This window comes from Cheilinus undulatus, linkage group 20 (assembly GCF_018320785.1).
Source record: "Cheilinus undulatus linkage group 20, ASM1832078v1, whole genome shotgun sequence".
Lineage (NCBI taxonomy): Eukaryota > Metazoa > Chordata > Actinopteri > Labriformes > Labridae > Cheilinus > Cheilinus undulatus.
Genome location: NC_054884.1, coordinates 28,788,271 through 28,811,450, shown reverse-complemented (window position 1 = coordinate 28,811,450; position 23,180 = coordinate 28,788,271). Strand labels below are relative to the sequence as shown.

Here is a 23,180-nt window from a genome sequence, read left to right as displayed (position 1 = left end):
GGATTGCACATGAAAAAAGGTAACAGTAAAAAGATAGATGTTTGATAAAACAATGCACAAAACTTATGACACAGTAACATGCAGTGGTGGCTCACTGTCACCATCACCATGGCTGCAGGGAGACATCGTAGTAGCGTGAACAAAGAGTGGTAAAAGGGACAATAAAGCATGCATTTAATGCCGTTTTTAGCATCAATATTTTACTTACTAAAGAAATAAGATATTGAAGAGATGGGAGTTGATTCTTATTTTTAATGCATTATCCACTGGGATTTTAAGGCTAAGAGTTTGACTTGAATGCACACAGTTAGGACCGTGGCCGATCTGACTTACATTGAAGCAGGTTTTTCCCAGGAGGCTTTAGGGCGGCCTTAGCTCCACCTCATTGTCCATGTCTAGATTAATCAAATTAGGTTGGGTTGCATTTCCAGTTTTGTGACTTTTCTTGCTGGGCTTCATCTTTACTCCTCATGTCCTTTTTTCTTTAGAGGCTAGGACTGAGAGAGGCTATGATTATGTTTTGTGTCATATTCAGGAAAGACCTTAAAAAATGTTTAATGTTTGACAATATGGGATTAAGATTAAAGATAAAAATGTGCTTTATTTCTGTTCAAAATTCAGAGATAAAAAAAACTGCAGTGCTGTCAACATCAATGTTTAGTAGCTACATTTTATAAAATACTAAAGGTGTAAATTGTGCTACTTCATTTTAGTTTTTCAAAACGCTAAAAATGGAATAATATTTTAGTCTTATAAATATGTTATCAAATTTAAAAAAAAAACTCCATGAAAATAATTCTGAACTTTTTACAAGAGACTTTTTCTGTGTCTTTATATTTTTTTCTTTCATGTATGAGTTGTATAAATTGGAAAGTTTGATTGTAATAAACATGGTTATGATAGTTTTGGATTTCTCTTCAGTTCATATTTTAAATATATTTTTACGTGTTTTTATTTTAAGTTAAGTTAAATTTGCAAGTTATGTTTAGCATTTTTTTTGCAAAAATGTTTCGTTTTAGTTAAGTGATTTATTCATTTTAGTTTTAGTTTTATTTATTTTATTTTTTTATCAATATGGGATACTTTTCATGGACGAAATCATAAAGGACCAGAAACACAAAAATCATACAGTCCTCAGAAATACATTGTAAAAGGCAACTTATCACTATTTCTTTTATTTTTCACATTTGATATTTGAGTACAGCTCAAGACTTTAAAACGCCGTTAAGAACTCTTTTAATCTTGTAAGCACAGAATCAGGTTTTAGTTAGGGTTTTTTATTTAAACTTAGCTTTTATTTAGATTCAGGTGAATAAAAATTATCTTTACGTTTTAGTTTAGTAAGTTTTAGTTAAATATGAGAATCTTTATAGCAAAGAAATGAAGATAAAAATACAGACCGTGATTAAAACTCGCGATACAGCCTAAAAATAATTTTGTTCACAGGCAAAATTTTATTTTGAAGGCGTCTATTTATCCGACTCTTCCGTTCTTCTTCCGCATTTCGCCGGGCCGGCCTGACGTAAGTTCCTGCCACTTCACCGCCAATTTAGCGGCTTTATCCGATTCAATGCTTCACTTCAACTTGCTGTCAGCGGTAATTAGAGTAGTTTTTTTCACTTCATCTAATTTTCCCTTAATTAGAATACCGTAACAGTCGCTGTAACATCGTTTGGCAGACGTTGGTTTCTTTTATTTGTCGTTGCAAACTGCTGTGACAGTTTCATCAGCAGCTTTCAGTTAGGGGAGGAGTCGAGCACATGGAAACCCCTCCTCTGTTTAAATGTATGTTGATAAATGAAAGAATAACGAGGTAAAGAAGATGGACAAAACTGAATAAAAGACGTTTCACAGGGCAGGGACTTAAACAGGACAAGCTAAAGTGAGACTTCAGGAGGGTAAGTAAGTAAACGCTGTCACATAGGTCATCATACAGGCAGACAGTAGAATAATTATATTTGACTGTACATATGGCAGTTAGACACAGTTTAGTAATCGTTACCATTTGAATATTATACTCAAATTTCCGGCATTAAAGTCCCAGTTGCCGTTTTTAAATAGTGATATTGTGTTTGTAACTCCAGTCCCTGTTTGTTTGTGTGAAGGTTAAGATATTAAAGTAACCATGCTGCTGCGAAGGCTTGCTTTGTGTTCAAGGAGCTCTCTGGATCTTCAGAGACCCATATGTCAGCTTTTCTCAAGACAACTCACACAAGGTAAGCAATGGTTCACTGCCACGTTCTTAAACTGAATATCATATCAGTTTGTTCAGAGCAGGTATGAAGTATAACGACAAAAGTTGAACCTACTGCAAAGCAAATGATTATTACACATTTTGTCCCTGCAAAGCTAGAAATCATCAACAGAATATCAACCTACTTTCATATGCAACACATCTTTTGGCCTTTTAACTTTCTGAGCACAGATTTTGATCATTTAAACTTATAGCAACCAGTTATCAAGATTTTCTGCATTTCTGTATTTTATGTTTATGGTAGTATGTCTTGGTTTCTTTTGCTTTGAGTTGTGACCCACAAAAATAAAATCTTCAGACATCTTGACCTTAAACAATCTTACTCATGACACTTTATAGTTGCAGACAAGTAATAGACAACAATTTATATGTTTTGTGTAAATAAGCAATGGCATCCATTTTCATTTTGCTTTTGCACTGCCAAATTATTATAATTTCTTAACTTCTGCTTTCACAATTGTAGTAATCAAGCATTAAACAAAATTATTTTTGTATTGTCTGAAGAAATATAAAGAAAAGGCTTGACAGGATATATGTGGACCATATGTTGTAATTTGGACTCTGATTTGTTAATTAGTCTGAAAAGATATTATGCACCTCTCTCTTGCTCTCTCTCTCTCTCTCTCTCTCTCTCTCTCTCTCTCTCTCTCTGTCTGCCTGTCTCTCTCATGCGCCTCATTGCTTCAGAGAGATGTGTAATGTCAGCACAGGCCTTTCTGTCAGCCCTGCTGATGTGGCATTTTGAAGGCTGTGATTATCTGTTTCCAGGTTACAGATGGATGTATGCAAAGTGGCCAGACTGTTTGTTTCAGTCCTTTAATCAATGAATTGGAAAAAAACAGCAGTTCACTCTTGTTTGCACAGTTAGGTCATATTTGCTTTGTGTTGTGTGAAAAATGGTCAATTAAACAACACATTTGCACAGATTTTTAACCACAGTCTTAAAACAGTTGAAGTTGCTGTTTGCACTACAGCATTGTTCATTTTTTGTTATTCTGCATTTTCATTTCAGTATTTGCTTCTTTTGCAACCAAAGGACAAAACACAAGATAATAGAATGCTTTCTTTACACTGAGCTAGCATCTTCTCTTCCTTTACAGTGGCCCATGGCAGTTCTTTTGCACACCGCAGTGAACTTCGCCAGGCCAAGAGGATTGTGGTTAAACTCGGCAGTGCTGTGGTCACACGTGGCGATGAGTGCGGGCTGGCTCTGGGGAGGCTGGCCTCCATTGTGGAGCAGGTGAAGTCTTTTTCACAGCAGAAAGGAAACTAAAAAGTGCTTGACAGATTTTTTTCTGAATTATTCAGGAATTTCAACAGGAATTTATCTGAAATCTTAAAGATTTTTCCCTGTAAACTTTTAAGGACACTTGAAGTAAGTTCCCTAAAAAGGTTTTGAATTTTCCCTTGATGTTGGGAGTTTTCTGTGGGCATTTTCCCTGAACATTTTGGTAAAATTCTGTGGGAATTTTCCTGTAAATCTATAGAATTTTCACAACTAAGCATGAATTTGTACTAGGGGTGGGTAAAAGTATCGATTAATCGATGCATATTGCATATTTCCCCCCTCAATTCAATATCGATTCAGCAAATCCTCTGAATTGATTCACCTCCTGGCCAGTTGGGGTCACTGTGCATGTGATTCGCATTGTATGGACGGAGGCTGCATTTGACCAAACAACCAACCATAACCATGTTATGTGAGGTTTATCACAATTTCCAAGAGGAAAGAAATATTATGTAAGTTTACATGCACTTTACTTTTTCAATGTCTATACAGAACATGTTTTTTACTTTTGTTCTCCTTATGCACAAATAAGTTATTATTGTGCAAATTTTTATTTTCAGATGTTTTATTGCTGAAAAAATGTGAGGTGACCCACCACATATGTTCACATGGGCATGAAAAAAAATTATTAAAAATTGTCAGCAGGTCATTTGTGTATTGCTAGGTCTTACTGAATCAACATCAAAGCATTTAAATCAATATTGAGTCGATATCGAATTGGATCGCAACCTAAAGAATCGAAATCAAATTGAATCGTGAGGTTTTTAGCAAAACCCAGCCCTAATTTGTACTTTTTTTTTTTTTTTTTTCAAATACCCTTTCACCAGTCTTTTCCAGGAGGTTTCCAGGAATATTTTGGGAATTTTCACTGGAAAACATCAGGGAACTTGTGGGAACCTTCCTTGTAACTTTTGGGAATTTTAGCTGAAAAGTGCCCCAGAAACTTTCAGGAGTCTTCAAGCATGATACTCAATCTGGACACTTTGGGATATTTTTTTCAGTCTAATTTTTTGGTCACGTTTAGTACTGCCTAAGGTCCAAACAGCATTTTTTTTTTTGTTTTTTTTTTTTGTTTTTTTGTTTTTTTTTTTTTGTTTTTAGATATACTCATCCTTAATTTTCTTAATTTATACAAACTGATTATTTCTAGTTAAGGAAGTCAAATGATTACATTGTTAAATTGCAATAAATCTTGGAATTTCTTTAGGTAATTGTGATTAATATCTCCTGTCTTTGTTGCAGTTTGAAATTCCTGTATTTTGCATTCAAATTGTTTTGCTTTTTTAAATTTTTGTACTGTCTGAAACAGAGGGTATTTGACGTCCTATTTGGATACAGGCCTACTTTTATTTTGAAAGAAAATATCAACATTCATGCAGAAAGAGTTTCCTGAGTGATCATTTCTTTGATATAAAGAAGCTTAAATGAAAATGACATTTTAGCTCCAACTTTTTGAACACCACAAGCATAATTTAATTTGCCTGATTGTTTTATGATGGAACCAAAATTCCAGAGACAGGTGCCTTTTGTTTGAACATTGAATGACCTAAAGTTTAAAAGCTAAATCCTCAGGGAGTTGAAACGAAGACAACTGTAAATTGGGACCCAGCTGTGTACTAGTCTTAACTGGGTGAACTATTTGTTGTCCAGGTGGCCATGCTGCAGAACCAAGGCAGAGAGATGATGATTGTCACCAGCGGAGCGGTGGCCTTTGGCAAACAAAGATTAAGACACGAGATCCTGCTGTCCCAGAGCGTCCGTCAGGCGCTGCACTCAGGACACAACCAGCTCAAAGACATGGTAAGGAAAGGTGGGGAAGGTAGAAATCAACACAGAGACATCATAGATCAAGTTTAACTTTTGCTGCCTCTTGTAGTTGTAAACTTTTGATCATGTAGGCACAGGACATTGCAGTGCTTTGGCACAACAATAATTTACTGACACGAAAGACAACAGACAACCTTTTGTTGTTGTTGTTTTCTTTTAATATACTGTGCACAACTTATGGTAACACGTGTCCAATAAAATGCAGTCCAAATCACTATTGTGTAATAAATATTCCTTTTAGATCAGATTTATGTTGAATCTCTGTGCTCCAGACTAAACCGAAGTCTGAATTTTTGATGATCTAAATTTATGGCACGAATGGCCTGTTTTTAGGTCATGCCACAGCATCTCATTTGGATTTAAGTCCGGACCTTAACTTGGCAACTCCAAAACCTTCATATTGTATTTTTTGTGCCATCCAGAGGTTGACTTTTTGGTGTGTTTCGGGTCATTGTCCTACTGCATAACCCAAGTAGGTTAAGCTTGAGATCCTACACTGATGGCTGGACATTAGTGTTCAGGATTTTCTGGTGGACACCAAAATTCATGGCTCCATCAGTTACAGCAAATCTTCCAGATCCTGAAGCAGCAAACAGGCTCAGTGTGAGATGAGCCTTTCTGTACTTTTGGTCAGCCTAGTCAACTTGCCCACTCTCTTTCTTATTGTTAAATCATGAACACTGACCATAGCTGAGTCAAATTAGGCCTGTGGGTCTTTAAATGTTGTTCTGGATTCTTTTGTGACCTCCTGGATGAGTTGTCAGTGTGCTCTTGGAATAATTTTGGTAGGCTGGCCACTCCTGGGAAGGTTCATCATTGTTCCATGTTTTCCCTATTTGTGGATAATGACTCTTACCAAGGTTAACTGGAGTCCCAAAGCCTTAAAATGGGGTTGTAACCCTTTCCAGACTGATAGATGTCAGTGACTTTTTTTCTCATCTGTTCTTACATTCATTTAAATTGCAGTATGATGTGTTGCTTTTTGAGATCTTGTAGCCTACTTAACTTTGTCAGACAGGTACTATTTAAGGGATTTCTTGATTCAACAGGTCTGGCAGTTATCAGGCCTGGTTGTGGCAAGGGGAATTTGAACTCAGCTTTCCAAAAAATGTGATTAATCACAGTTTATTCTTCACTTAAGGCTGATGGCCCAGTCCTAATCAGGTGTCTTACTTGTTTTATATTGCAGTCTCTACCGGTGCTGGAGGCCCGGGCCTGTGCTGCAGCTGGACAAAGTGGCCTGATGGCTCTGTATGAGGCCATGTTCACCCAATACAGCACCTGCACTGCACAGGTACTTACATCCTTCACAGTTAAATAATAACTTTCAGATGCTTATGTGTACCATGCAGAGTTACATTTTTAGTGTTTTCACCCTCACTTATTTGAACTCAGCGCTGTTTCCTGCTTCTTGTTCCATCAGGTCCTGGTGACAAATCTGGATTTCCACGATGATGAGAAGAGGCAAAACCTGAACAGCACGCTGCAGGAGCTGCTGCGCATGAACATCGTGCCCATCATCAACACCAACGATGCTGTGGTGCCCCCGCCGGAGCCCAACAGCGACCTGCAGGGGGTAAATGTGGGTACAGAATGCAGGGGGGCGAGGCTTGTAGTGGTGATGCTGACGGTGGCAGCGGGGGGCTGTGGGTATTATAGAGAGACAGAGTTTATACTCTGCAGAGAGTCACTATTCGTTAGTTACTACATTTTCTTTAATCCACTTACAAATTGAAATACCTCTGCCACCCTGCCTCACCTCATCAGCTCTGCCCCCAACCGTTAAGGCATGTGCATGCAGTCACTGTGGAGGAGGTGGCGTAACCACCCGGCCTGGACTAACTCTACTGTATGTAGATACCTCGTTTACCTGTTCTCCTTCAAAAATAACTAACTCACTGACTCTCTGAGATAATTCCACTCCATTACGTAACTTCTTGTTATGCTTTAAGCTTCTGGTGGCACAGCCAGCTCTCTTAAACCAATATAACCATTACTTAGCCTTGATATGAGTATGAATAATAGCAATAAAAGCAGCAATAACATGAAAACCCAACAGGTCTGAGCACCACTACTCTTGAAGCTGAAAGAAATTTTTGCTTTATTTGATCTAAAGGTTTTACAAACCCTGTAAGCTTTTTTAAACAACCCTGATTTTCCTGCAGAGTCATTGTTTGTTTATGCCAAATGAATAACCACATCTCACTAGTAGACATTTGGTCATGTTTATCAGCAGCTCAAATGGGTAAATGGCAGAGGCTGACACCCCGCCCCTGCTTTGAGGTCTTGATGAGCTTACATTTGCAATTTTCTGCTCCTGTAGGTGATCAGCATTAAAGACAATGACAGTCTGGCGGCGCGGCTCGCCGTAGAGATGAAGGCTGACCTGCTCATCGCGCTGTCTGACGTGGAAGGTATGTGTGTTGCCACAACAACAGTCTGGGTCAGCTGTTAGGTAACAACACCATCTGTCTGCGCTCCTCACCGGGGGAATAAAAACACTTCTCTTAGGGTCAGTAGAGTCACATGTGGGCGATAAACAGACACTCACAGACAGATTTGAAACTGATACAGAGTGTGTTAACATGATCAATAACATCAGTATCAGTCTATTTTAATGAAGTATAATCTTGATGCAAACTCAGGGTCATTGCTATATTTTGTTTTGTTTGCAAAGCGTTATGTGTCATGGTGAAGAGAATATGAGAACTCTGCATTCATCACAGGAGTTACATATTGTTTTGTATTTCTCAGGATTGTACAACAGCCCTCCTGGAACAGATGATGCAAAGCTCATTGACATCTTCTATCCTGGAGATCAGCAGTCGATCACCTACGGGACAAAGTCACGTGTTGGGATTGGAGGAATGGAAGCTAAGGTATGTCAAGACTTTTCACTCTATTTGTTGAAACAGTTTTAAGTTGCAGTCAAAGCCTTATCAGAGAGCAAAGTACAGAGCTTCTGGTGTTAAGTTCTGTAGATAGAAGTAGCTTTCCATGGAACATCACTAACATGACTCGCCGACCAGGGTGATTTTGATCAGACAAAAGCTTTTCGATCAAACAATCAATCAACCCAATGGAAGCTGTCAGCCCTAGATATGATATTATATAACAAGATGCAATAAGATTCTGTGCCATATGTTTGCATTGGTTACAATTATTACAATGTGATATGCAAACGATGATGATTCAGAGTGACGGGATGTGACTTGACCTGCTAAACTAAGAGAGATGTAACATTTGATATGATATGATATGGATGATATGAAAGGATACAATAGGGAACAATATGGTGAGATGAGATTCAGTTGCATACTGCCACTCAATAAACAACCCCAGTCCCAAAAAAGTTGGGGCACTGTGTAAAATGTAAATAAAATCAGAATGCGGTGATTTGCAAACCCAGATCCACAATAGAACATTAAACATAACAGATGTTGAAACATATGAAAAATATTAGCTCATTTTGAATCTGATAGCAGCAACACATCTCATAAAAGTTGGGACAGGACAACAGAAGGCTGGAAAAATGTGTGGTACTAGTGGAAAAGATCGTTGGAGGAGCATTTTGCAGCTAATTGGGTTAATTGGCAACAGGTCAGTAACATGACTGGGTATAAAAGGATCATTTTAGAGAGACAGAGTCTCTCTGAGTAGATGGGCAGAGGTTCATCAATCTGTGTAATATTGTGTCGAAAAATTGTGGGACAATTTCAGAAAAAGGTGAAGTTATAAAGACTTTGAATATCCCAACGTCTTCAGTACATATTATCATCAAAAGATTCTGAGATTTTGGAAAAATTTCTGAGCGCAAGGGACATGGCCAAATTGGATGCTTGTGATTTTCAGGCCCTCAGGCAGCACTGCATTTAAAAAAAACGCATGATTCTGTACTGGAAATCATTGCATGAGCTCAGGAACATTTCCAGAAATCACTATCCATCAACAACAGCTGTATCATGCAAAGAAAAAAACATAAGTGAAACAACCATGTCTTCTCTGAGCCAAACTCATTTACAGTGGCTTGAGGCAAAATGGAAAACTGTTCTGTGGTCAGATAAAACAAAATTTAAAATTCTTTTGGGAGAACAATAGATACCATGTCCTACTGATTAAATAGAAGGAGGGCCATTTGGCTTGTTACTAGCGACTGTCTGGGACCCCCAATTGCTGCATAATTTTAGCTGCTTTTATAAAGGAAAATCAGGAAAAGCTAACACCAATTCTCATGCGAACAAAGAAACACATATTAGCGAAAAATAGAAACAATGCACAGTATGATAGACATTACTCATACTGCACAAAATCCACACGAAGCATCATAAGATGTTACTGTAAACATACTTGCATACCTGTGATATAAATCACAGGTATGCATGATGACTAAATGGCCAGGTTAATGGAGAAATTTTATGATTTTTTTAAGAAATATTTTATGGTCCAGTTTTTAAGCTACCATAGAATTAATGGCTGGTGATGAAACAGTAAAAAATACTATTTATGTCTTTTTAGAATTAACAGAAAAATAAGACTCTATGGACTATTTCTATGTTCTAAGCTGTTGCTGGATTTAGGTGTTAGATGATAGAACTAACACGCTGTAAAAACTAACTTTTTAATTGTTTTTCATATTGCTAGTTGCATACTAGACATTTTTTAAGAGGGATGGATTTTCTGTTCGAAAACCTGACTTTAACATGTAAATGACAAGTTTAGGGAATAGATGTATCATCCCACTTGTCCACAGGGGTTCTACTGTGAAAAAGACTTTTTGGAGAGTTGAGAGAAAAATTTAAGCATCAATGTAATTTTTTTTCTGCAGGTCAAGGCTGCTCTCTGGGCTCTCCAAGGTGGCACCTCAGTGGTCATTGCAAACGGCACCAACCCCAAAGTCACAGGTCATGTCATCACTGACATCGTTGAGGGCAAGAAGGTGGGAACCTTCTTCTCTGAGATCAAACCTGCAGGTGAGTTTACCTTTCACTTGAGTATCATTGCAGTCCAGCTACAGCTTCAGCTTATGTCCTCAGTTTATACTAACATCATCACAACAGTTCCTTTAGAAAAGTTGTGATTAGTTTTTTTTTAGTTGTTTTGGATTGCAGTGAACATTTGGAAACATTTCTAACCCATACAAACAAATTTACACCGATAAAGATCGACTGAAAATAAGACATAACTCTACATTGAACAAAGAAATCGCATTTTTGTTGTGTTAAACCGCTTAATTCATATTTTAAAGTACCTAAATTCTGGTAAGCATGATTATGTTAAACTGAGTCTTTACTTTCCCAAATCTTTACCAGGACCAACTGTGGAGCAGCAGACTGAAATGGCAAGAAGCTCTGGAAGAACCCTAGCATCTCTGCACCCAGAGCAGGTTACACACTGTTTAAAATAAAACCAGCAGTGTCTCTTTTTGTGTTCAGTCCTCTTTATCGAATCAAGTTTGCTTGTAAGAATGTAAAAGATGCTTCCTAAGCCATCCTTGTTTGGACTCAGAGAAACACTGCCCCCTTGTGGATCACTGGGCTTTGTGCTCATCCTGCCTGTTGTCTGTATTTGCAGAGGAGTGAGATTATCTGCAATCTAGCAGAGATGTTAACCGAAAGGAAGGAAGAGATCCTGGCTGCCAATAAGATGGACATGGACCTGGCTGTGAATGCAGGTAACAGAGACTCCATCTGTATTTATAAATGCTGATACTATGAACCTTACCTTAAAAATGATTACAAATATACAAATCAGCAGGTCAAACATATATCTGTCCACCAGAGGGCGACCCTAACTGTTAAAGCAGCCCAGTCTCAGGAAACTTTCCCTGTCTTTTCCTAAAGGCCATTTGCCACAAGCTATGCTGAAGCGTCTGAGCTTGTCACCGTCCAAACTTAACAGCTTGGCCATCGGTCTGCGTCAGATCGCCGTGGCTGCACAGGACAGCGTGGGTCGTGTGCTGCGCAGGACTAGGGTGGCTCACAACCTGGAGTTGGAGCAGATCACTGTGCCAATTGGGGTTCTCCTGGTCATCTTCGAGGCCCGACCTGACTGCCTGCCACAGGTATCAAGGCGCAGAAATCTGTTACTATAATATTTTATTTACTTTTGCAAGATAAATTTTTTATCCCTTTTGAGTATTTTTAAGGGCAAAACAACTTGAGATGTCAGATTGATGGTATTATGTGTGCAAATTTGTTTGATTGTCACTGAAAGTTACTAAGACTTTTGCCTTATGTCTCAAAATTTTGTTTTTCTGCAGGTGGCAGCATTGGCCATAGCTAGTGGTAACGCCCTCCTCCTAAAGGGAGGCAAAGAGGCGGCAAACACCAACCGTGTCCTCCACCAGCTCACCCAAGAGGCTCTCTCCCTGCACAGAGTCACAGAGGCAGTTCAGCTGGTAATAAAAAGCTTCCTGTGCATTTATAAGAAGCCTTTTATCATTTCATATTCAAGTGTCTGAACTATATTCACACCTAGCTGCTGTGGTTAAAATGCCTGTCTTTATATGAAGGTGAGCACTCGGGAGGAAGTGGAGGATCTGTGCCGACTGGACAAGATGATTGACTTGATTATCCCCCGAGGTTCCTCTCAGCTGGTGCGGGACATCCAGCGGGCAGCCAAGGGTATTCCTGTGATGGGTCACAGCGAGGGAATCTGCCACGTCTACGTGGACGCAGATGCAAGCATCGACAAAGTCATCAAAATTGGTCAGCAAATACTGCAGAAGTTAATTCATACTTTATAGTGTAAATTATCATAGCTATTTAATTTCAGCCGTGGTAGGAAATTTATCTCATACTTGAAGGCCAGGCCTTACATAACATGTACAGCTTGTTTAAAAAAACAGGATCAGTAATTGACAGATTTTGTTCCTGTTTCAGTAAGAGATTCAAAGTGTGACTACCCAGCTGCTTGTAATGCCATGGAAACCCTGCTGATTCACAGAGACATCCTCAGAACTCCACTGTTTGACCAGATTATTGACATGCTACGCACTGAGCGGGTAAAGCAGCAGATAAATGCACATTTAAAAAAGTCTGATTTTAATCATAGCACACTTTAAATCAGAAAACATGATCAAATTCTTTACTAGTCACCTTACATAAGAGATTGTTTTTATTCGTATTCTGCCAGAGGATTTGTTTTCTTATTTTTTAAATGTGTTCTGGCTCTAGGTGAAGATTCATGCAGGCCCTCGGTTTGCCTCCTACCTAACATTTAGCCCATCGGAGGCAAAGTCCCTGCGGACAGAGTACGGTGACCTGGAGTGCTGCATGGAGGTGGTGGACAGCATGCAGGAGGCTGTGGATCATATTCACAAGTATGGCAGCTCCCACACAGACGTTATCATCACAGAAAATGGTAGGTGGAAAATGTTAATATAAATGCCACTTTCTTTTTCTTTTATATTCCCCCTGCTTACTCGTAGTTTCAAAGTTTAGAAATCAAAGCCTCAAGAGAAAGAGTTCTCATAAATCTTACCACACTGCATCCTAGGATGGCATTGTTCAGTCCTGGTCAGGGTTATGCTGCTTCATGCTTTTACATGCATGTGTCTGGTATTCATCAAGTTCTTCCTCTCCCTCCCTTTATTTCTTTTCATCTCCATCTAACTTTTTGCCACAGTGACTAATGAGCAGTGGCACTTTGTTGTCAGGATGAGTGGCCAGCCTCCCTGTGAGACTCACACATAGAGGGCAGAGCCCGTTTTCAAATGAAGAGCATATGCTAAAAACACAGTTTAAAGGACTATTCCACGTCATACCTTTGGGTTATGCTTAAACAAATTTTGGCCTTCAAAATGAGCCATCACAATGCATCTTTGTAACTCATGGTGATTGAAACCATTCTCCAGAGTGTTAGCATGTTGACATTGCCTGGTATAAACACTGATATTTTTTTTAACACATTCATTTATCAGCCAATTTTAAAATTAAGCTGTGTCATGAATATCCAACTCATTCTTTCATGCTGCTTTGACCACGAAAGTGGCCTCTTTCTAGACATAGTTAGACTACAACACAAAGTAAGCTATCAATTAAAAATCCTGAGCATATTAAAAATACATAGACAGTGGTAAATACTGCTGTTGACTTGTTTTTGCATTAAAAAGTGTGAGGAGCTCTGGAAAAATACAAGGAAAAGTGTGCTGATCACTTTTCTAGCTGAGGATTATTCTCACCTGCTGTCAAGGACGTGCTGCTGTCATCTAGTGACCACAGAAGGTACTACACTAAAATGAAAATGAATTCAGATGATTGTATCAGTGAAAATACAGAGGAAGAATGTTAAAAATAATGGATACATGAGATGAAGGGAAACTAGATTAGATAGATAGATAGATAGATAGATAGATAGATAGATAGATAGATAGAGCAGGTAGCTTGTAGATAGGGATGCACAATATTTGAATTTTGCAGATATCCAATATGCCGATATTTAAAAATTCATTTCAGCGATATTTAAATATGTTTTCAGACCTAAAACTTCAGTCTTTTGTACAGACTCTAAGGTCTGAGGATGAACAAAGAAACAAATTGTAGTCCTTAAAACACATTTTATAGTTTAAATAATGAGGATAAATAAAGAAGAAGACCTCAAATGACATAGGTCATTTGGTCCAGTCTAAAACCCCGATAATTTATTAGTATGTAAATTCTGATGTACTAGTAAATATTGGCAGAGATTTTGATGTCTGCTGATACTGATATCAGGCCCATAATATCGTGCATCCCTACTTGTAGATACTGCATATGGACGAATGATATGATGTTTCTGATGTAGAGGCAAAGGTAGATAGAAGACTATATATAGATAGCTAACCACCCTGTTCAGTAGATCACTGGATAATGCTGATAATATCTAAAGTCATCGAGAGAAAACCCTGCCTCGGCCGCTTGTGCAAAAATGTCAGTTTGTGTTGTATATTAACTCCAAATTTGCATTACCAAGTTAATAATAGTTCAGTAGATATACATGAATGTGCTGTATACCATTCACAGGTATGTAGCAGCTTATGGATTTCTCTTGATGACATTTGGTCCTTTTGGTTCTCAACTGTTGGGTCAGGACCCAAAAGTGGCTTACTGATGTGTGCCTGGAAAAAATATGTTGCAAAAAGTCATAAATATGATTTTATTTTGAAGGAAATGTGCCCATCTCTTAGTTACGTTTTAGCTTTTGTTCCATCTGAAGTCCAAGCTTCCCCATTTTTCTTTCAAAAATAATTTGGTATCATTGAAATTGAGAACTTTTGGGCACCACTTGTCATTAGGGGGGTAGTCCAATGACCTGACACTGAATCAATTGAGAACCAGCGCTTTAGACTTGATGATATAATCCTTTACAGAGTTCTGTAACTGCTAGGTAACCTGTTTTTGCAAGTTTTCACCTTCACATTATTTAGAGGGTTGTATAACTCTGGGTGTGCACAAAAGTAATTTCACTGAAGCAAAGAAGAGGTGAAGATAAAATCCTCAAAACTGAGGATTTATTGTTCCTGCTTTTACCTAAAAGCTTAAACTGTAAAGCTTTTTTAGAGCATTTCAGCTCAAATTTCTGGCTTGGAATAAACAATGATGCCTTCTAGTTCATGTGAATTTTTTTTTTTTTTTTGCTTTAAACTGGTAGCACTTATAAGTCTTGTTTTTCTTACAGAGGACACAGCAGAGCAGTTCCTGCAGCAGTTGGACAGTGCCTGTGTTTTCTGGAATGCAAGCTCACGATTTGCTGATGGATATCGCTTTGGTCTTGGTATGTCAGGATTTTATGTTTTTTTTTTTTTACCAGACTTCATTTTCTAAACCAAAACTCCCTTTCTTTAATTTTACAACTGTAAAGTCTTGGAACACATGTAACATCGTGCTGCAAAAATGATCTAGTTATCTAGTTGCCATGTCAGGCCGTGCAAGTACATAATTGTGTAAAAGGTTGCAGTCATTTTTATACTCAGTAGTACTTGAAAGGTTTACAAAAATACCCATAAAAAGGCCTTGAAGTTTACAATAGTGCCACTGTTGGACTTTGTGGAAGTATTGTTGTTTAACAAAAAAGAAAAACTTTTGTTTTTTTTGGAAAACATTAAGTTATTTTGAAAGCAGAACAATAAAAACTTCAATTTTTAATGCTACTTGATATTTGTATGTTTTGAGTTGATAAATTCAAACTTCAAAACTATCATTTTCTGCATTTTCCTCAATAACCAGGCAAATAGACTAATGATATGTATTATATTGTGATTGCAAATCCCAGTAATGCCCAGTATAATTGCGATAGAATAATATTACCAAGTTGTGCAGCACTGATGTGACAGTGGATTTATAGTTCTCACTTGGTGTCTTTCTCCCTCTGTCTTTGGTTTTGTCTCCAGGAGCAGAAGTAGGCATTAGCACGGCTCGTATCCACGCCCGCGGCCCTGTCGGCCTGGAGGGGCTTCTCACTACAAAGTGGGTACTGAGAGGTGATGGGCACACAGCTGCTGACTTCTCTGAGCATGGTACAATGAAGTACCTCCATGAAAACCTGCCTGTTACGCAGCCTCTTGCTGGGCAGAGAGACAGCAACTAAGCCGGAGAAATACCCAAGACTCTGATGGTCTTAACTTTTGTCAAAATGGTTCACCAGAAACTCCTGAAAGGGTTTGTATTTCAAACCTGAAGCATGCGGCATTAAGAGAGATGCTCAACACATGGATGTCTGCTTTATCAGCTAGAGAACTCACCCAAGTCAGGCTCATTCATGGACTAAACGTTTACAGTAAATACTACCTCAGCTCATGATACTTTATATAACAAAGGTAAGTCATTCTCAGAAGTTCCTGCAAGAGGATCTCAACATTTTATACCTTCACATGATTCATTAATTCGGGCTGCTGTTACTCAGCAAGACAAAGAAAATACAGCAGTCATGTATCAAAGAACACCAAAGTTCTTGTTTTTTAAAATGTGATCTCAGGATTCAGTAATACATTGTAAACTAATCATTAGAATATCAATAAGAAAGTCAAATATTTTTAAGTATTAGCACTGAAATGTTCTTACCTTTATTTATCTTTCAGGTAAATGAAGATGTCTTTATCTGAAAAGACTTTAAATTATATTCTCAAAAAAAGATCAGCTTAAATTGAACACCTAAAGGTCCATATTTATTTAAGATGATTGTTAAGGCTTATTGCCCTCACTAAGTGCTTTCTTTGTTCATTTTTATTCTCTGACTGATATACAGTGTTGAATCTTCATTCCATCTTTTTTTAATGTAAAGTTACTTTAAGGGTCTGTGTCCATTGACTGTACATTTTGTGCCAGCATAGTACATTTCCTTTATCTAAGTAAATATAACCAAGAATACATGAACTCAGTGTGAAGGAACCCCCTCCTGGCTTTTGCAGACCTTCAAAAAAAGACAAGTCAGGTTGGCTTCTCCACTACTATACTACCATAGATATAGCCAGTATCTTTAATCCCACTTGTTTGCACATGGTGTCACGCAATGTGTCCCGCTCTGCCCCACACCTGCCTGGATGGCAAAAGGGGCATGGTACTTGCTGAATACTGGTGCTAAATAAATACATTTGGCCACAGATTCCCCACAGTAATCTGTGTAGTGCACATTTTGTACAGGAAAAGTTAAGAAAGCTTGGAATGTCAGTATTAAATGCCCACAAATCAGCATTTTCTTTCTTTGTTTAAGGGATATTTTTAGGGGTTTTTAGGCCTTTATTGATAGAGGGGGAAGACAGTGGAGAGAGAGTTGGGGAGAGAAATGTGGGAAAGGAGCCAAAGGCTGGACAACATTTTCAATAGCAGTGTCTCATTTGTAACAGAAGCACTTAATGGACCAACACTAATACTAGCATAACACCAGTGTTATGGTCTAAAACGTGACCCTGTTTACTGGAAGAAAATTTACAGAATAAGATGTTGAAAACAGAGAGAGTACTTGCAAATGCCTCTTTGTGTAGTCTAATGAGCATATTTGACATGTTAATGAAATACTAAACAAAGAGGTGTTCACAAGAACAGCTGGGTAGTCATCAGGGCTTTTGTATGCTTTAGGATCACTGCCTATGTACAGGAAATGCCTCTTTCAACCCGTTCCTCTCAAGGGGTGACACAGACAAGCATGCTGATTTAATTGTATTACTTTCTGTGCACCTCCATTGCAGTAAGGGATGTCTTGATTGTACCTGTCTGCAAAAGGTCTTCATTTTGACTGGTCAGTACAGGAGAAATTACATTGACTTGCGTGGTACTGTTCTTAAAGTTAGACTGTTTTCAACAGAAATGCTGTCAGTGCCACAGAAAAAGGTGATGCTGAGGGTTTTTAATAGCTCAGGATATTAAGTGCTGAAGGCTAGAGAAGAGGATTAGGGCCAGAGGTAAAGGAAAAATAATACTTTGTGCACTTCGATATTATTGTAAAAATGACAAAAAAGTAGAAATTTTGAGAATAAAGTCAGAGTTTCTTACCGCTATTACTTTTACAAACCACACTGACAACCACACTGTTCATGAGCCTAAAGAGAAAGAATCTCTTTGTTTTTAAATCCAACTTTCAAGTATAGCTTCAAATGTTCATCAGTACAAGGTGTTTTGCAGAGACAGTTGAGATAAGATTGCTTCTTATAGTATTATTCACACAGGATTAGTATTACCTTTTGACCTCTGATAATTCTTGAATTATCCTGTGACGTCAGTGTTGGGTGCGATGCATTCGCACAACATCGATGTAAATACATTTACAGACATTTCTAAAGAAAAGGATGAAGGGGATTTTTTTTTTTCCAAATTCCATACAAAAATATCATGTAGTGCCCATTCGTGTTTTGCAAGTGACATTGTCTTTGTGTATTCTACATATGCTGTTAACTAGAGTTTCCAATGGACAACATGTGCCAAAGTGTTTCTTTTTTCTTTTTTACAGTTTATAATTTGCAGCAAGCTGTCCATGATCAATAAACAAGTGAGCAATCTCCCTTTGCTCCCCAATTATGCATCTAGGAAGAGTCCGTCATCTGTTCATATCTGCAGCTGATCAGATGGAGAGCAAAAGGAAAAGAGAGATGAGCGCTGTTACATCCCTGTTGAGAGATGAGAGAAGTGAGATGTTTCGTGCTGAATATAAAGCTTTCATTTTTACAGCTTTATGCAGAAATGTCAGTAAATTTGTCTATATCAACTTTTTTTACTGTGCAAATACACCACACCAAACACTGACAACATGGGGTAATTCATGAATTATCAGAGGTCAACAGGTAATACTAATCCTGTGCTAGTAGTACAATAAGAAACCGCGAATCTTGACTTTCTAAAGCAGTGTACACTTCGTGGACTAAAACTGTGACTACAATGTTCGACAACCTTTTTTTCCATGACAAAAACTAGACTAAGACTAACAAAAATAGATCTGTGATGACTAAAACTGACAAAAAGTAAGTTTAGTTTTCATCAAAATAACTAAAACTACACTAAAATGTGAAGTAGTTTTTGTCTGACATTCAAAATCTGATATTTCTCCACTGTGGGTAAATCTGTCAAAAAACAATGCATCTGTATCTTTTCTGCCTCTCGGCTGTAGAAAGCAGGGACCCTGGTTTAGGCAAGGTGCATAGAACACACTACCATGATTTGGTACCAGATTTAGGCGAGAGAATAAATGCTTGGACTTAAAGGAATCACTAAAATGTAGGACTTTTTATGGACTAAAACTAGACTAAAACTAAAAAGGGTAGAAATGACTAAAATGTGGCTAAAACTAAAAGACATTTCATCTAAAATTAAGAATAGCTGCCAAAATTTACACTGCTCTCAAAATGCCTTGTATCGATGAACGGGTGAAGCTATATTAAGAATTGGATTCAACAACAGTGAGATTCTTTCTCTTTTAGCTCATAAACACAGTCTAAGATCCGCTGATTGTTGTAATAATAAGCTTCGACTTAAGTCTTAGAATTTCAACTCTTTCTCATCATTTAGACTTTAATCTCGAAGTGCACAGCATTATTTTGTTCCTTCACCTCTAGCCTTAATCCCCTTCTGTAGAATATGCTGAACTACTTTAGATCCAAATTTGAAATAAATGCAATCAGTGCAAAAAGCATCAGCTGTGGACACAGGCCCCAATAACGTTTTAGTTGATTTCAGACATTTTGCTTTTATTGCAGAAATGTTACCTTAAACATGCATTGGTATGTCACAACTTTTACATTTCTTACAAAAGAACACAATAACATTTGTCAAATTTAGATTATACATGAAAATTGCAACAAACATACTAGATTCATCATATAGCAATATAAGTTGAAATACGCTACTTCTGATGTTCACCCATTTTTATTTACCATGTTTTGTTTATTTGATCATTCTTTTAAGTTGTGCTTTATTTCAATGCTTCGCTGCTTTCCTTCTTGTTCCTCGTGGCGCCCAAAGCCTCTGTCAGAGCAGGAACAGTAATTGACAAGCTGCCTCCTTCAAGCTGGAGGGAAGAGCGGGACTGCTTTTAAATTAAGCTTTGTAACATTCCAGCCTCTGAGCTCTCATCTGATGTCTTGCAATGCAACACTTAAAGATGGGTTTGGGTTCTTTAATAGCACTACTGTAGAATAAAAAAAGTGTTGAAAAAGATTTTTGGAGGACATTTTTCTTACCTTCTTTGATTTTTACAGTTGAAATGTTGAAGATTTTTGCACATATTTTCATCTCTGTCCTGGCACTTTTGTTTCTACTTTCACAAAGAACACAAATTAATGGGAAAAAAAGTCATACTGATCTGAAAAACAGATGTCTAAAGAGGGCCTTTTTAAAGTTGCCCATAGGGGAATTCGCATTGCTGGAAGTGGGGCAAGGAAGATGGAAGACAATACTATAGAGGTTTAATTATCCAGCCATCAGAAATGAAAAGAGGGAGAAGGAGAACTGAGACTAATAATGGAATCACAGGCTTTGCGTTCTGGGTTTCTCTGTTTCTTTCGTTTTTTTCTCTCTTTTTCGAGCATCTAAAGAATTCATTCTCCAAAACGCACTACTTACCCTTCAATCAGCTTCCCATCACCAAGTCCAAAGGGTTCAGAGATGAAGAGGGAGACAAAACTCGGATCTCACTCTTTTGTCCTTTTTATGTGAGACGCGATTGAAAATACATAAACGACTTGAGGTAGAGAAGGAACAATCCAGGGACTTTGAGTTTTATCTGTTTGATGCGTGGTGTTTTATAGCATTGTATTTCTCAATATCATATGCATCAAAGTTGTTTGCTACAGTAACTGCATGCATTCAAAGGAGAGATTTATACCCAGTACTTATCTGCTTAAGTCATAACAGGACACTCAGGAGTGTTGCAGTGTGAGGTGACACTATCATTGCTGTTACAGACTCAAAATGTTTTAAAGCTAATGTATTTATTCATCAAAATTATCACATTTTGGCGAGAAAGAGTTAATCATATCCTCAAAATCATTAGTTAAATCATCCCTAAAATGTCTCACACTCCATATTTGAATCCAAGTTCAGGAGCTTGTTCCACTTTTAGATATTGATGCCATTATTTGATAAAACCCAGCAATAATAAAGAAGCTTTATTCAGTAATGCTATGTGATCCTCCCTTTTGTCATACCAAACTAAAGTCTTTGTGGGTTGCTTTCCTAACCCTCAAACATCACTTACCCTGTGCTGTGATCTGTGTGTGAAGCACACGACAGAGTAAATTGCTCTTTCTTTTCAGTCTTTGCAATTCCACAGTCAGCACTTTAGTCCATCTCTGGTCAGTGCAAGAAGCGCCATTCTGCTCTGCTCCACTTGAGATATCCATCAAGTCTACGCAGCAAAATCATCAGTGTCAATTCAACTCCCATAGCCTTAAATTTAACACTTTTTCCCAGTTTATATTATTTTCACTGGTTCCAAGTGTTAATATTCTATCTTGTAGTGTTTGTAGTATTGTAGGGTTGTTTTTTACACATTGAAGTGTAGTTTTAACACAACCATGTGTTTTTCCTTTCCTCATGGGTGTAAAATTGACGTATTTGTTATTTAAATTACACAATCCACTTTTCATATTTAAAGATAAGCACCTATTTTGAACACCTATGGCAGAGTCAGGTGTCTGAAAAACAGTAAACTACCCTTTATTTCTGACCACCCCTTGCCACAGGAGAGAAATGACTAACCCGGTGTATAACTTCATTCATGGTGCAGATGCTTCTTACATTAAAAAACAACAATAATCCACCAGAAACAAGACAAATTGAATCCCAGCAGTGATCATTGTACAACAGCCAACATCTAAAAACATCTAAATTACATCTAAACACTCTGCCCAAGGGCATGATGGGAAAACCCAGCCCCCCAGATTTGAAATTAGATCCACTGACTATACAGAGTTGGACTATAACTAATGATAAACACTCCAACACAGAAGGCCTTTTCATTCAGAATGGTGTTTAAATGACATTTGGACATTAAAATCATCTCTGAAATGTTAAAGATTTCACCACCAGTTTTTGCTGTGTATTTTCACTGGTGGCCACTGCTGAACAGCATCAATCCCTAATGAGCAGATCCATCCAAACAGGAATGAGAATTTCAGAATACAACACACTGCACAGACTACTGATTGTAAATCTCATCACTATATCAACACGACATCTCGTCCTCTGGCACAAGCCACAGGTCAGCAGTCGGCCAGAGGGTCACAGAGGTGACATGTAGCCATAGGTGAATAAAATGTCGTTTTTGAAGCAGAAAATCACAGGATTTTGTATGAAACTACACATCTTTTAACTTCCCAATGTACTCATCTGTGGTAGAAAAAAAAATGAATATCGAAGTGAACAACATTTAAACTTCATAAAGGCAAAGTAATCTGTTTAAATACTGTTCCCATGCAAACAGTTGGGTGCCAGGAACTCAGGATTAAGCGGTTTGTGGTTTCCAATAATATGTTGGCTAGGGATGAGTGACAAAATCTGGTACCAGCACATCCAATACCTACTGTACCAAATTACAAGACAGATTTTGGTGCTTTATTCTGGTACCTCTCCACCCCAGTGCAATCCACGTCACTCTATGTAAAGGCACAAAATACTTTATACCAAACTTTTTCCACTGAGGGCCATATACAGAAATATATAAGAATAGTGGGGTCGCTTTCATATTTCTTGCCTTGAGGCTATGATGTATCCAGTGTAAGTTAATACATGCTTAGCGATTGAATACACCTAAATGGCTTGTTAATGGCTGACAAGGCAAATAGGCAGTCATTTTCAGGATTTTGGGAGCCAGTTAGATTTCAGGGGGCTCTGTTTGGTCCTGTCTACCACTGGCTCCGCCTCTAAAATGCTATTAGTGCTGCTTTTTGCTGGAATAATCTATCAAGACATTATTAATCAATATATCTTCTTGTCAAAATGTTTGTTTACAGAATCAACATGGTAGCACTGAAACTAAAAACTATTATACATTTGAGCACAAGCTTCATCATCTCATGTGGGCCATATTTCATTTTATTTCTAGAATTTGCTGCAGGCCAATCAAAAATGGACGACGGGCCATATTTGGCCCCTGGGCCGTAGTTTGGACACCTCTGCTGTATACAAATCCTCTACACTCTCATCTTATGTCCGAAGTGTTTACAGAGAGAGATACCTTTTGACTTCGGACTTTTAAAAACTTTTTTCCTTAGCGATTCAGTTCCGGTTTAGGCACCAGCACCTTTTAAAAAGTAGCAATAATGAGTATTGATTTAGCACCATATCAGAAAAAAATCCCAAACAATACCCAACCCTAATGTTGACTAGTAAATGCACTAGAACTGTC

General features: G+C 37.9%; 1 protein-coding gene across 3 annotated transcripts; it reads left to right on the top strand.

Annotated features, from left to right (window-relative positions):
- Positions 1 to 1,595: 1,595 nt before the first annotated feature.
- Positions 1,596 to 18,742, top strand: aldh18a1 (aldehyde dehydrogenase 18 family, member A1). Of its 3 annotated transcripts, none has more exons than XM_041814995.1 (18): positions 1,596 to 1,898; positions 2,106 to 2,216; positions 3,355 to 3,494; positions 5,193 to 5,342; positions 6,559 to 6,663; positions 6,793 to 6,945; positions 7,693 to 7,783; positions 8,124 to 8,248; positions 10,195 to 10,339; positions 10,679 to 10,752; positions 10,941 to 11,040; positions 11,210 to 11,430; positions 11,629 to 11,766; positions 11,881 to 12,076; positions 12,251 to 12,372; positions 12,545 to 12,731; positions 15,027 to 15,122; positions 15,739 to 18,742. In XM_041814995.1, the coding sequence occupies exons 2-18, from the start codon at positions 2,126 to 2,128 to the stop codon at positions 15,933 to 15,935; spliced, it is 2,331 nt and encodes a 776-aa protein (XP_041670929.1). In that variant the 5' UTR covers positions 1,596 to 1,898; positions 2,106 to 2,125; the 3' UTR covers positions 15,936 to 18,742. The 3 variants fall into 3 exon arrangements, with proteins under 3 accessions (XP_041670929.1, XP_041670927.1, XP_041670928.1); XM_041814993.1 differs by having other exon boundaries at positions 6,793 to 6,951; XM_041814994.1 differs by having other exon boundaries at positions 1,878 to 1,902; positions 6,793 to 6,951.
- The last annotated feature ends 4,438 nt before the right edge of the window (positions 18,743 to 23,180 follow it).